This window comes from Acomys minous (genome assembly GCF_964271855.1).
Source record: "Acomys minous genome assembly, chromosome: 17".
Classification (NCBI taxonomy): Eukaryota; Metazoa; Chordata; class Mammalia; order Rodentia; family Muridae; genus Acomys; species Acomys minous.
The window spans coordinates 27,407,889-27,421,100 of record NC_140500.1 but is presented as its reverse complement, the minus strand read 5'-3'; the positions used below and the strand labels follow the sequence as shown (position 1 = coordinate 27,421,100).

Below are 13,212 nucleotides of genomic sequence, written 5' to 3'. Positions count from 1 at the left end.
TTTTGAGAGAAACAACTAATAAAAGTTAACATAACTTAACAGCAGAAATAGAAGCCATTGAAAGAAGACAGCTAAAATGCCCGGCAGAGCACTGCGCCCTGCCTGGTAGACTTCAGAAGCCATACCTGTGACAGCCATGACGATTTGGAGTTAAACAAAATGCTATATGTGGTAGACTGTTTATAGAATAAAGCAAGAAGAACTTTTAAAAACACTTAATATCCAAAACGGGTTTGTTTGCAGTTTAATGTTTAGCAGTGGACATTAATATGGAGACAGGTAGGAATACACAAGTATGTCTTGTTAGAACAATTAACAAGTATCTAAAATTTACATGACCTTTAAGTTATATAGCATCTTAAAAATATATATCCTGGGGCTGGAGAGGTAGCTCAGTGGCTGAGAGTGCTGGCTGCTCTTCTAGAGGACCTGAGTTTGATTCCCAGCACCCACACGGCAGATAACTCCAGGGTCAAGGATTGAGATACCTTCCCCGGGTCTCTGCAAGCACTGCACACACAAGGTACACTATACATGCATACAAGACACCCATACAAATAAAAAATAAAGACCCCATATCCATTTTGTAATCTGTATTATGAAAAATGTGGCTTTTTTTGTTTCCAAATGTAGAACCATGTAACTCTGTATTCCCTTCCATGCTGTGACCATTTGCTTCTCTCAGTCGAAAATACCATTAACCTACTGCATTAGATATTTTTCTTTCCTTGTCAAATGGTTTTCAAATTTTGAACCTTAGTTCACACACTTTAAAAAACATAAGAGGAACACCAACAGCAGATAAGAGAGGAATGCAAATCACATGGCCCACAAGAGCCCTTCAGCTTGGTATTCTTGTGTTTGACTTAGATTTATACTGTTTTCCTAATTCTTGGTTAGGTTTTTTTTGTTTTTGGTTTTTTGAGACAGGGTTTCTCTGTGCAGTCCTGACTGTCCTGGACTCCCTTTGTAGACCAGGCTGGCCTCGAACTCACAGCGATCCGCCTCTGCCTCCCGAGTGCTGGGATTAAAGGCGTGCGCCACCACACCCGGCTTAGTCTTGTTTTTATTATGATCTTATTTTAACTGTTTTCAAAAGCTATTTCAAGCTGTTTTCGTGAAATTGAATGGATAAAAATGTAAATGCTTTAATACTGGGGTAGTAATGACATATTAGCAAAGCTACTACCATCCTAGCATACTAACATAAGAATTTATGAGATTAAAAAATGTTTTTATATATGTGTGTGTCTGTATGCACATGTGCACATGCCACAGCATGTGGATGGAGGTTACACGACAAATTACATGGATCTTACCAACATATTTTTCATATTACCTTCTATGAAGTCATTTTCATTAAATACCAGTTTCTCTCCAAGGGGGCCTTCCTCATCTTCCTGTTCATCATCTTCCTCAGGATTATTAATGACCTCCAAGCCAGCTTCAATAACTTCTACCAGTTCATCTCGTTTGTCTTTTCTAACTGGCTTTTCTTCAGGGTGGCGAGTCAGGCCCATTTCCAACTGAAATACTTTCATTAAAGTAAAACTTTCAAAGGGGACGACTCCATACTCACTGGGTAGTTTGGCGCCTATGCCAACTTCAGCTCTGTCAATCTGGGAATGAAGAAATTCTAAGAGATCACTAGGTGACTGCTCTCTGTTACTTTGATAGCCTATGCCATTAGCCCCTATACTCTTTTTCTCTTGCAATGATCTCATCTTCTCACTCACGTCTTGTAATTCTTGCTTTAGCTGGGCAATCTGGCGTTTCAGACTGGTTGCCCTGGTTTGGTAATGTTCCTCTTGCTCCTGCAGGAGGGCCTGGTAATATTCTTTACCATAATTTTCTCTAACAACACCAGGAAGAGATGCATTTCCATCAGTCTGGGGAGCACATTCCAGGAGGTACATAAATAATACTAAACTGAAGAGCAAAGCAAGGCCCAACAGCAGCCACTGGGTCCGGCTGTGAAGAATCTGTCCTCTTCTAGACATTCTCACGTGTGTGTGTTTGCCTCACAAGACAAGCTTTTTGCTTGTTCATAACTTTAGCAAAAAATTACCAAAAGCTAAAAGCAAAATTAGGATTTCCATACAAGAGACCCAAATGGACTCTTCTGTAGTTTAAAGAGATTCTTTCTTCAGTAGTCATGACTACTTGCAGAAGTGAGAAATTAAGTATATTTCCTGTATTGTTATCATGATATCCACATTAAGCAATCTGATCTATAAAATCCATTATATGGGTGGTGACTTTCTGAAAGAAACAGATCAGAATCAATCAGAATTTTATTTCCTTAAGTATATCAAATCATTGGCAGCTTCAATAAAATTGGCTGTGTTACTACTATACGTACAGTTCTATGAAGAGGCTACTATAGATTACAGTAGTTGGTAATCACTGGGAGAAAATATTCAGAAAAATAACATCCAAAATGCTAAAATACTATGCATAAACCAGTTTGTTTATACATATATCACTTCCTGATTCAAAAAAACATCAAAACTATGGTAAAATTATGTTCAGTTTTTTTATGTAGATTATAATTAAATTATTTTAAAATCATGCTGTTTGTAACTCTTTATTAACATACCACTTTCCAAGTAAAGCATGTAGTATGTGGGAACTGGATTTCTGTTAGTAGTTTTTATTACAGCAATAATGACTTACTGTAAGAGAAAGTCCCTCCGGTTATACTCAAATACTCTTGCTCATTAATTTCTATTGCTCAACTCAGCCAACCTAGGGAGCCTAAATATCAGGCAGGGTGGAGAACAATTTCAAAAGGTCACAGACAGATGGAAAACACATTAAGAACATTTTTATATCCAAAGTCCTCTGGTAGATTACTTGAGCATTAGATCATTTTCCACTGTGTGACACAGCAAGACTCCTTACGATTCTGGAAGATTTGGAGCCGATATAGAGGAAAACCACCAATGATTTAATTATGTTTGTCTGCTTAGAGAAAAATGGTGAACTTGCAAAAGTGCATGCTGCCGTTCATGCTCCAACCATTGTTGCGAGAGCTCTTCTGCTCTAATTCTAAACTAAGGATTGTGAACTAGAAATAGAAGACACTAGCTTAGGCCAACAGAACTCCATTCCAAGCAAGCACTCCCCAGCAGGATGACGCCACACAGCAGATGCTCTCTCCAGTGCAGCACAACCATGGTCACTCTTCATTGGGGCCTCGGTGCTAGGTACTTGTTTTCTTAGCCACTAGAAAACCTGGTTATCTTCTACAGAAAATTCTCCATCATATTTTTTGTGGCACATTTGCATTAAAATGTGGGCAAGATCAAAACATTTTATGGCTATTGGACCCAAATAATGGCCTTAACTTCCCTAAGCCATTTGTTACCTAAGTAAACCAAATGACAGCCACGTATCCTGAAAAATTTAATTCACTAAGTGTCTTTTACTGTGACAATATATGATTATAAATCTTATTTAGAATCAGAGAATTAGGGGAAACTCTAAGTTTTAACAAACTAAAAGACAATACAGCTTGTTTCTCTCTTCCTCTGTCTCTCTGGGGTGCCCCCTTTCCTTCTCCTCTCATGCTCATATAATAACCTTCTCCATATCATAAAAAAAGGCATTACAAAGCTAATACTAGTTTTAAGGATTTATCATGCCTCACAAACATAATATTTTTTAAAAGACCACTTATATAGCATTATTAAAAAAATAAACAGATATTTCTTAACTATTTAAGTTATTACTAGCCTACTTATTAGAGAAAAGAAAGGCTATACTTGAAAAGGGAGAAACATAATATTTCATAAACTATCAGTAAGCCAGGAATGGTGGCATACGCTATTAATCCCAGCACTAGGGAGGAGGAGGCAAGATGATCCCTGTGAGTTCAAGGCCAGCCTGATCTACAGAGAAAGTTCTGGGATAGCCAGGACTACATAGTGAGACTCTGCCTTAAAAAATTAACATGAACAACAACAGCAACAACAACAACAAAAATTAATAAAGTTGACATACTTAATTGTATAATATGCTCAAATGGTTTTGAGGTATAATTTGATCATAAAGTAACAGAGGTCCTATATACTACAACCTGTTATTAATAGGTCATCTGATAGTCTTTTCTTTTATGTAGACAATATATTTTATTCAATGACCTATAATTCATAGCACATCACTTTACTTTTTAATGAAAGATTAAAAACTGTCTGAAACAGTAAGTTTTACATTGTAATTAAATGTGTATATGAGACTTTCACATAGAACAAAGTAATAATTGGGTTATGATTTTTTAAAATCCTAAAAGATACTAGCTTAACACTCACTTTTCACATACTTCATACAATCCTTTCAGGATAGTGCTAGTGTTATAGAAGAATTTTATGGAAGAAAAATTGTTCAGAAATAGACAGATTTAAATAAGGTTATATAACCACTAAATGGAAGCATTAAAACTAAGGTGTTCTTTCTCTCATTTTAATAAAAATATAGGCTTTCTAATATCTATGTGATTTAATGTTGCAGTTGATTTTTTCCATTGAAATGAAATAAAGGCTGCTGTAATTAACTTACAGTGTACTTGCATAGCTGTGTTTATAGCTGTTAAATTTTTACATGCCTAGTTCCTAAAGAGGACTCTTGTGGTCGCATACTACAAGACCAGACTATAACAGTTCTAAGATAATAACAATCTTAGAGGAGTTAGAGCCCCTGAGTATCTGCAAGCATGCTTGAGGTCCTAGGTTCAACACGCACACGCACCCACGCACGCACGCACGCACGCACACACACACACACACACACACACACGTTTCTGCTATTACATCTTGATTCTATCTTCTGTGCATGGTTCATGTCCTATACATATGACATTCATTCACAGCTCAGAGTTAATTCAACCAAACTTCTAGACACAGTGAAGCGTTTAAAGAGCCAAAGGGACAAAATGGTGACAGGGAAACGAGATATTAAAGGTATATAAGACAAAATCAAATACTTTTAGAGCTAGTTGAATTTTTAAGAGTAATAAATTCCAACTCAAAAACAGACTAAGAAACTTCATTTCAAGATGGAGTAACAGGGACCAGATTTACTTTTATGTTTGAAACAACCAAAATCATACAGCTTAGCGCCTACAAATACTGCAAAATATGAAACAACAGATTTCCAGATGCTGAACAGTTAATAAAACATAGAGGTCCTTGGAGAAATGAGAAACAAGTGATCACCCATCTTACTGAAACTGTTTCTGATAGTATGTATGTATGTATGTATGTATGTATGTATGTATGTATGTACGCACATATAATTCAGAAAGATAAGCCTAGGTAGAGCCCAGCAGATTTCCTGAGTTGACAGGATGGACCCAATAGTCTGAAAAGACCAAAGCAGTAAGGGTTTAAAGATAAACTCCAGAGATCTATAGAGGGTATCCATCAGTTATTTGGCAGAGTGCTTGCCATTAGTGTAGGCTTATGAAGAAATAAGCTAAGGAAGAGACTGCAAAAATCTAGAGGACACAAATCCTTGCATTTGTATAGGACCAGGAATAGTATATGCTCCAAGTAGACAGACTGGAAAATTTTAAGTTCATGGGGCACTGGGTATTCAGAAAAGTCTGAGAAATAGTAGAAACAATTAAATATAAGCATTCATCTAAGTCTTACCAATAAATATTAAAAACAAACCCTGGGTTAAACTGTTTCCATATAATACCATAATCCTCAAGAGTATTTATAGGACATAAACTATTTAGCATACAACAAAATAGAATTCACAATATCTGGCATTCATATAAAATTATTCTATGTGTGGTGGTGCACGCTTGCAATCCTAACACTTGGGTGGTAGAGACAGGAAGATCATAAGTTCAAGGCCAACCTCGGCTTCCTGAGACCTGTCTCTAAAAATTGAAAGAAAAAAAAAGAACACAAAATAAGACAAAAATTACCAGCCATACTGAAAAAATATCAAAATATCATTGAGCAAACTGATCTAGTGCTGCTGACACAGATGACAATTTCAAAGTCTGAGATTAAAAAAACACATTACCAGTGACTTTTCTGATCACGTGACAAATACTGTATAGACACAAGTTATGGGAGGAAAGGTTCATGTTGGCTCAAGTTTCTGAGATGTTTGAGCCAATCTTGGTGGTTATGGCACCATTAAGGTTGTGTAGTCCTAAGACAGCAGCTGTCCACACAGCTCGGATCATAAAGTTAGACTGGAAGGAGGTGTGGGGATACCTTCCCCAGGCCTACCCACAGCAGTCTACTTCTACCAACAAAGCTCTACCTACAAGCTCTGCAGAGGTAGCACACGCTGGAGACTGAGAGCTCAAGCCTGCCCAAGGGGAAGGGGAGGCTTTACACACAAACCACAACACAGTAGCTTAGATATTTTAGAAGAGAAAATTTAGTGGATTAAAGATAGAGCAATAGAAACAAGAGGGGAAAAAGAGAAAAATATAAACAGAATCAGTAAACTACGTGATAACTTCAAGCAGCTGAATAGACCCATGACTAAAGTCCCCAGCAGGGAGAGGAACGAAAAGACATATGAAGAAACAAGGCTGAAAAGTATCCTAATCTCATGAAGACTACAAAAAGATCTAAATAGCTCAATCAATCCCAAATACAAGCGTAATAAAGAAACCAAGGGATCTCACAATAAAGCACTTCAAACTGATTTTAGACAATCTTACAAGTTGTTACAGAAAGAAAATGCATCACATGTAAGGAAGCAAGACAACACTGACAGTCTCGTGGGGCTGGAGAGGCAGGCCGGTGGCCAAGAGCACTGGCTGCTCTTCTAGAGGAGCTGCGGTCAGTTCCCAGCGCCTGCATGGCAGCTCACAGGCACCTGGAATCGCCATCCCAGAGGATCTGGCGCCCTCTCTAGCCTCCTTGGGTACTGCACACATGTGGTGCACTGCCATACATGCAGACACAACACCCAACCATGAAAACAAAAATAAATAAAATCTCAAAAATTAATGAGACAAAGTGGACTCCTGGAAACAATACAAGTAAGAAAAAGTGGAATGACCTTTCAAATCTCAGAGGAGGAGCTAGGGAGATGACTCAGCAGTTACCTAGATTGTGGCTCACAGACACCCATAACTCCGGTTTCAGGAGATCCATGCCTTCTTCTGTCCTCTGAGGACATCAGGCACACTCACAGCACACATACCTACATGCAGGTGAAACACTCATATAAAATTTACTAAAAAAAAAAAAAAGCCAAACTCTTTTGCTCAGCAAAATATTATTGAGAGTGCTCACTAGAGTTCTCCATTCCACCAACTGAGCTAAGAGTCATCAAAATAACCTTTCAAGAACAAAGGTAAAATACTTTTTATTCAGGTATAAAAATAAGGGCCAGGCGTGGTGGCGCACGGCTTTAATCTCAGCACTTGGGAGGCTAGAGCAGGCGGATCGCTGTGAGTTCAAGGCCAGCCTGGTCCACAAAGTAACTCAAGGACAGCCAAGGCTACACAGGGAAACCTTGTCTCGAAAAACCAAAACAAACAAACAAACAAAAACAAAAACAACAAAAATAAGCTCAAGGAGCTCATCACCATCACACCAGCTGTTCTAAGTCCTTAGATAGGAAATAGATCTAGGAAAAGCAATGGACAGCACCAGCAATGCTAACTACATTGGTAACTGCTTTCTTACTATACGTTAAAAAGAAACTTAAATATAACTGTAAGTTACTTCCCCGCCTCTTCCTCCTCCTCCTGAGCCAGGGTCTCTCTACATAGTTCAGTTGTCCTGGAACTCACTATGCAGACGAGACAGGGCTCAAACTCACAGAGATCCACCTGCCTCTGCCTCCTGAGTGCTGGGATTGAAGGGGTTCCTTTTTTTTTTTTTTTTGGTCTTGAGACAGGGTCTCATTCTGTAATCCAGGCTGGCTCAAACTCATCATAATCCTCCTGTCTCAGACTTCCAAGTGCTGGGATTAGATGCATGAGCTACCGCAGCTATTTTTCAATTAAAAATTATTTTACACAGTAAAACAAAGCCACAGTATTACCTGAAAGACATAATCACTATCAGAATACTGTTATAAAGTGTAAGTAGCTGGGAGAGGGGAGACTAGAACCATTTACTTCTTAAGTATTTACAAATTTTAAGTATTTAGAAACAAAGGAATTGATCACCAAAAAGCAGCACTTATCCCACAAATACTTGAGTACCTACTTTGTGCCAAGCACTGTGCTCAGTACCAAGAACACCACCAAATGGATTCTTTTCATAGTGTTTCTAGAGAAAACAACATTCACAGTACTTGAATGCTGGCAAACAATGGCACAAAATGGGCCAGCCTGTGGTAAGAGATGAGCCCGAGAATCAAGTCAGCTACTTAACAGTTATATAATCGTGAGCATAATATTTAATCTTTCTGAACATCTTTTATAAAATGAGGCAATTTCCCTGGATAGCCAATTTTTAAGTTTTTATTACTTCTAAGTGTGTGTGTGTGTGTGTGTGTGTGTGTGTGTGAGAGAGAGAGAGGGGGGGGGGAGTGCGGGGAAGGTGCCCCTGCCCCTGAGGTAGCAGGTGTCAGACTCTCTGGAACTGGAATTCTTAACACCTGTGAACTGCCCAAGGTAGTGCTGAAAACCAAATTTGGGTCCTCTGCTAGAGCAGCTGCAGTTTTAACAGCCCCTGGACAGCCACTTTTTTTGTCCAAGATGTTATGATTCCTTTAGTTAAGGACAAACCAGATATACATGTGTGCATGCAATGTACCCCTTTCTGTGGAACAGATTTAATTAAAAATGCATACTCTTTCAGTAATATATAATTCCACTTTTCAGATTTTATTTACTATACGATTATCAATATTAGTATATAGTTATCACATGCATAAGATAAGTTTGTGGAATAGTAGAATAAAAATGAAAGCAATTTAGGACTCCAGAGATGGCTCTGTGGTGAAGAGTACTTTCTGCTCTTCCAGAGGACTTGGGTTCAATTCCTAGCACCCATATAGCGGCTTGCAACTGTCTCTAACTCCAGTTCTGGGGGACCCAATGTTCTTTTCTGGCCTCCACTATGCATAGACATATATATGCAGGCAAAATATCATACACTTAAAATAAAAAAGGAAATAGAAGCAATTTATTGAAAAAACAAAGGATAGGAAAGATGAAATAACCTACATTTATCCAATAGAATACTGAAATGAAACAGATCCTTCTAACACAGATAATACCTACAAGATGACATTATTATGTTGCAAATTAACTTTTTTCAGTTCTTGTCTGTATAAATGGCTTCAGAGCTGGAGAGCCAAAATCCCAATATCTGTTCTACATTCCAAGTTCCTCCATTTCTGGGAGTTTTGGTTTCCTCATCTACGTGGGGATAATTCTAGAACTCTCCTTGGAATACTACTACAACAGTTAGGCAAAACCTGACAAGCATGAAGTGATCAATAACTGCCAGATGTTCTTTTCCACTACGTAATGTTTTGTTGTCGTTGCTAACAGTCAAATCTGTCAAGTTTTTCCTATGTGACTTTTCAGTTTCAGCTTCTCCACTGGAGGTGATCCTAGCACAAAACCAGCACCTAATTTCTCAAGCAGATAAGCAAGTTTCATTATTCTTTTACAATCCCTCTGAAATGTCACACACATGCCTCTATGCAGGCAGGTCTGTATCTAGCCTCTAAACCAGAGGTAAGCACACATTTCAGTTTGGAGCTGTGTCCTTCCTCACTGGTTTTTGGTCCCACACTAAGCCACACATCCCTGCCACTGTGCTGACTGTGCTGCAACAGAACCAAAGCAACAGCACCAAGTGAACAAAAGCTGAAACTTCAAGGAAAAAAATAATAAATCTTCCTCTTCTATCTCGGAAGTTTTATCACAATAATAAAAAGCTCACTGACACATTAAAATTTTTTCTCCATTTTTTTAAAGACTTAACAATGTCGGCTGGACACGGTGGTGCACGCCTTTAATCTCAGCACTCAGGAGGCAGAGGGCAGTAGATCTCAGAGTCTGAGGCCAGCCTGGTCTCAAGTTCCAGGATGGCCTGGGCTGTATCAGGAGCCGCTAGCACAGGTATCTTTCCACAAGCACTCGGAGAGGTCACACTGTCAGATCCACCCAAGAGGGAAAAACCAGAATTAGAGAGGGAAGGGTTGAACTATGTTTGCCAGCATTCTGTCCCCTGATATCTCCCCACACCCCCTGCAGCCACCACTCGTGGTGTGTTCAGAAGGCAAAGCACCTTTCTAAACTTAAGGGTATTAATACTTAAAACTCAATTGCTTCTTGTTTGTGCAAATTACGTGCTCTGACTTCCTACAGATGTTTAGTGGTTTTGTTCTGTTATGTAAATAACTATACTCCTATAATACATACTCCTATAATAAATTCACACCAGAAACTAACCTTATCATTCAGTTTTACACTTACACCTAGTACTTATGTGGCAAAACAGTAACAATGTAAGGTGTTTTTTTTTTTCTTGAAAGCTCACGACTTTGCAATCCATTTTTAGTTCCACCCTTTGGTGCTTCATTTCCCCTACGGCTACCACATTTCCCCTAAACAACCACCTTGAGTAACACAGTTATTACCTAACTATTATCAAACTGTACAATCACATCGCGGCCTGCTCTAACTGACTTGCGGGTAAAAGACAGTTAAACATAATGAGTCTGCGAGAAGACTGTCACTGGTACAAATACAAAGTGGAAATAGTTACTAAGTGGCTACACAAGTGTTTGTCTGAGCCACGGTCTCAGGGTGTATCCTTGGCTGACTTGGAACTCACAGAGATACACCATCCTTTGCCTCCCGAATGCTGGGATTAAGTGCACCACCATGTCTTACAGCTATACTTTTTAAACCGGCCTTTACTGTTGTATTAGTTAAGAGAGTCTTTTTTAAAAACAAGGAGTCCATGTTAAGGTGAAATGTTTTGCCACTGCCTCAGTCATTCTACACCTGGCGGAAAAGACTTCATACTCACACCAAAGACAGTCTCGAGAATGTTACAACATTCCTAATGTCTGAAACAATTAATACACAAAACTGGAAGCACACATGTTCATGAACAAACGAACAGTGACATCACGCAATGGCACATGATACATTAAAAAAGAAGTATCAACACCAGACCGTGAAATGAATGATACCATAACAAAAAAAAACATATTCCACAAAGCAATATTCTGAGAGAACTACATAGTAACTCAAAATAGACTAAACTAATGGCTGGTGAGAGAAGGCAGAGCGCAGAGGGGGGAAGTAGGGGACCGACCAACTAGGAAGCGGCAGAGCACTGTGGCAATGCTCGGCAGTTACAATCTCATGTGTGTAGACAGAGTAACAAGCATGTAAATTTACTGACCTAGAAGCTAACTTCTGTGCATTTGTTGACTTTATATTAGTTTACGCCTCCACGAAAGAAGTGAAGGAAAAAAAAAGGTTATTTCTAATTATTTGAAACTAAAGCTGGTTGTTTAATGTCAAATCCTCTAAGCCACAAATATACTGGAAATCCAATATCCTTTTTGTATTCTTTTAAATTTAAAACAACTTGTTTAGCTGTTTAGTACCAAATAATAATACAAAAATGTTCCTGGACATTATGTCATAAAACACTTCTTATAACTTCGGAAATCAAAGGTGCTGTTTTAATACGTTAAAAGCTAGCATTAATCCCCAAGGAATTAAAGGCCCAGGGGCTTTCAATGACACGAACTGTCAGGACACTGCCACATACATTTCAAAAGCAGGCTAAAGACACCTCCAGATTTAATTAGGGCTTAAGAAGAAAAGCTTTAGATTGGTAATCAAACTGTCACACTGCCAAAACCATCACCACAAACTAGCACCGGCGTGGTGTTTGACAAATTACCCAGCCACCTGCCCAGAAAGGCAGGAATTTTCTAAACTATCTGGTCATTCTGACAAGTCCGTTTTTCCAGGCTCCGGAGGTCACAAATTCCTACCCCAAGAGCATCTTTTAAAGAAGGCCGTTTTGTTAGAGTAAAGAAGGCTCCTGCCAGAGGACGCTTCCAACCCCACAGTGAAAAAAGTTTAGCCACTCAGAAGAGACGATGGCGAATAGGTTAAAAACAAAAATAAAAAGCCAAAACTGACACGCAAACCAACGTCCCTGGCAGCAGCGGTCTCCTGAAACCGGACCAAACTCGGGAGGGCGCGTCAGTGAAGCGCCGCGCCCAGCGCCATCCCGGAGGGCTCCTCAGAGGGAACCGGCCGCCGGCCAGAGGCGCGGCAGACGAGGGCGGTACTCACCGCGCCCGCCGCTCTGCGCGGCCGCCTCTGGGGAAGTGCACACCTGGCCAGCGCCCTGCGCGGGCCGCCCGGCGCGCCGCCGCGGAGCACCGCCACTTCCGGCGCGCGCGAGGAAAAGAGAGGAAATGAGGGTGTGGCGCCGTCGCGCGCGCCGGCCCTCCGCGGCCAGGCTCAACCCTCCGCAGCCAGGCCCCGCCCTCCGCAGCCAGGCCCCGCCCTCCGCGGCCAGGTTCCGCCCTCCTCGGCCAGGCCCCGCCCTCTACATGCAAGTCCTTTCTCCCCAGGCCAGGCCTGTCCCTTTACAGCTAGGACACACCCATTCCTCTCTCTTCTGTCCTATGCCCTGCACCAAAAACGCCACAATTAAGAGTGTTGATCAATCCAGAAACAAACAAAAAACTGAGTTGGGTGCTTAGGTTTGTAGGATAACTAGCATGGCAACATCATGCACTAGAGACTCTTTAACCAGACTCACACGTGGCCGTTCTCCACATAAGTGCTAAGCGGGCTAAGCCAGCAGAGAGCTGACTACATGCCTTCTGCTCAAGGGAGGTCGATACTAAAAACACTGCAGAGATCCTTACATGGTTTATTTCAAGCAATTCCATTTGATGGCGGGGCGTGGTGGCACACGCCTTTAATCCCCAGCACTCCGGAGGCAGAGGCAGGCGGATGTACAAAGAATCCAGGAAAAAGCAGGACTTGTTACACAGAAAAACCCTGTCTTGACAAACCAAAAAAAGAAAAAGAAAAAATGAAAGAAAGAAAGAAAGAAAGAGAGAGAGAGAGAGAGAAAGAGAGAAGAGACAAGAGAAGGGAAAAAGAAAAGAAAAGAAAACAATTTCATTTGCTGTGTGTAAAGTACTGGGAGGTGAAAAGACCGGACTCTTGAGGGAAGCACAGACCACCAGCAGAGTGTATGGCCCTGGGCCAGA

General features: G+C 40.3%; 1 protein-coding gene across 2 annotated transcripts in view; it reads right to left on the bottom strand.

Moving 5' to 3' along the window:
* The window catches only part of CSGALNACT2 (chondroitin sulfate N-acetylgalactosaminyltransferase 2), a 28,131-nt gene extending 15,707 nt beyond the window's left edge, over positions 1–12,424 (bottom strand). Inside the window, exons 1-2 of one of the 2 annotated variants that reach the window (XM_084766432.1) lie at positions 12,278–12,424; positions 1,340–2,262 (exon numbers count right to left, since the gene is read on the bottom strand). In XM_084766432.1, coding sequence (XP_084622558.1) covers positions 1,340–2,000 — 661 coding nt within the window. In that variant the 5' untranslated portion in view covers positions 2,001–2,262; positions 12,278–12,424. The remainder of the gene's footprint in view (positions 1–1,339; positions 2,263–12,277) is intronic. The other variant, XM_084766431.1, reaches the window with a different exon arrangement.
* Positions 12,425–13,212: the final 788 nt, after the last annotated feature.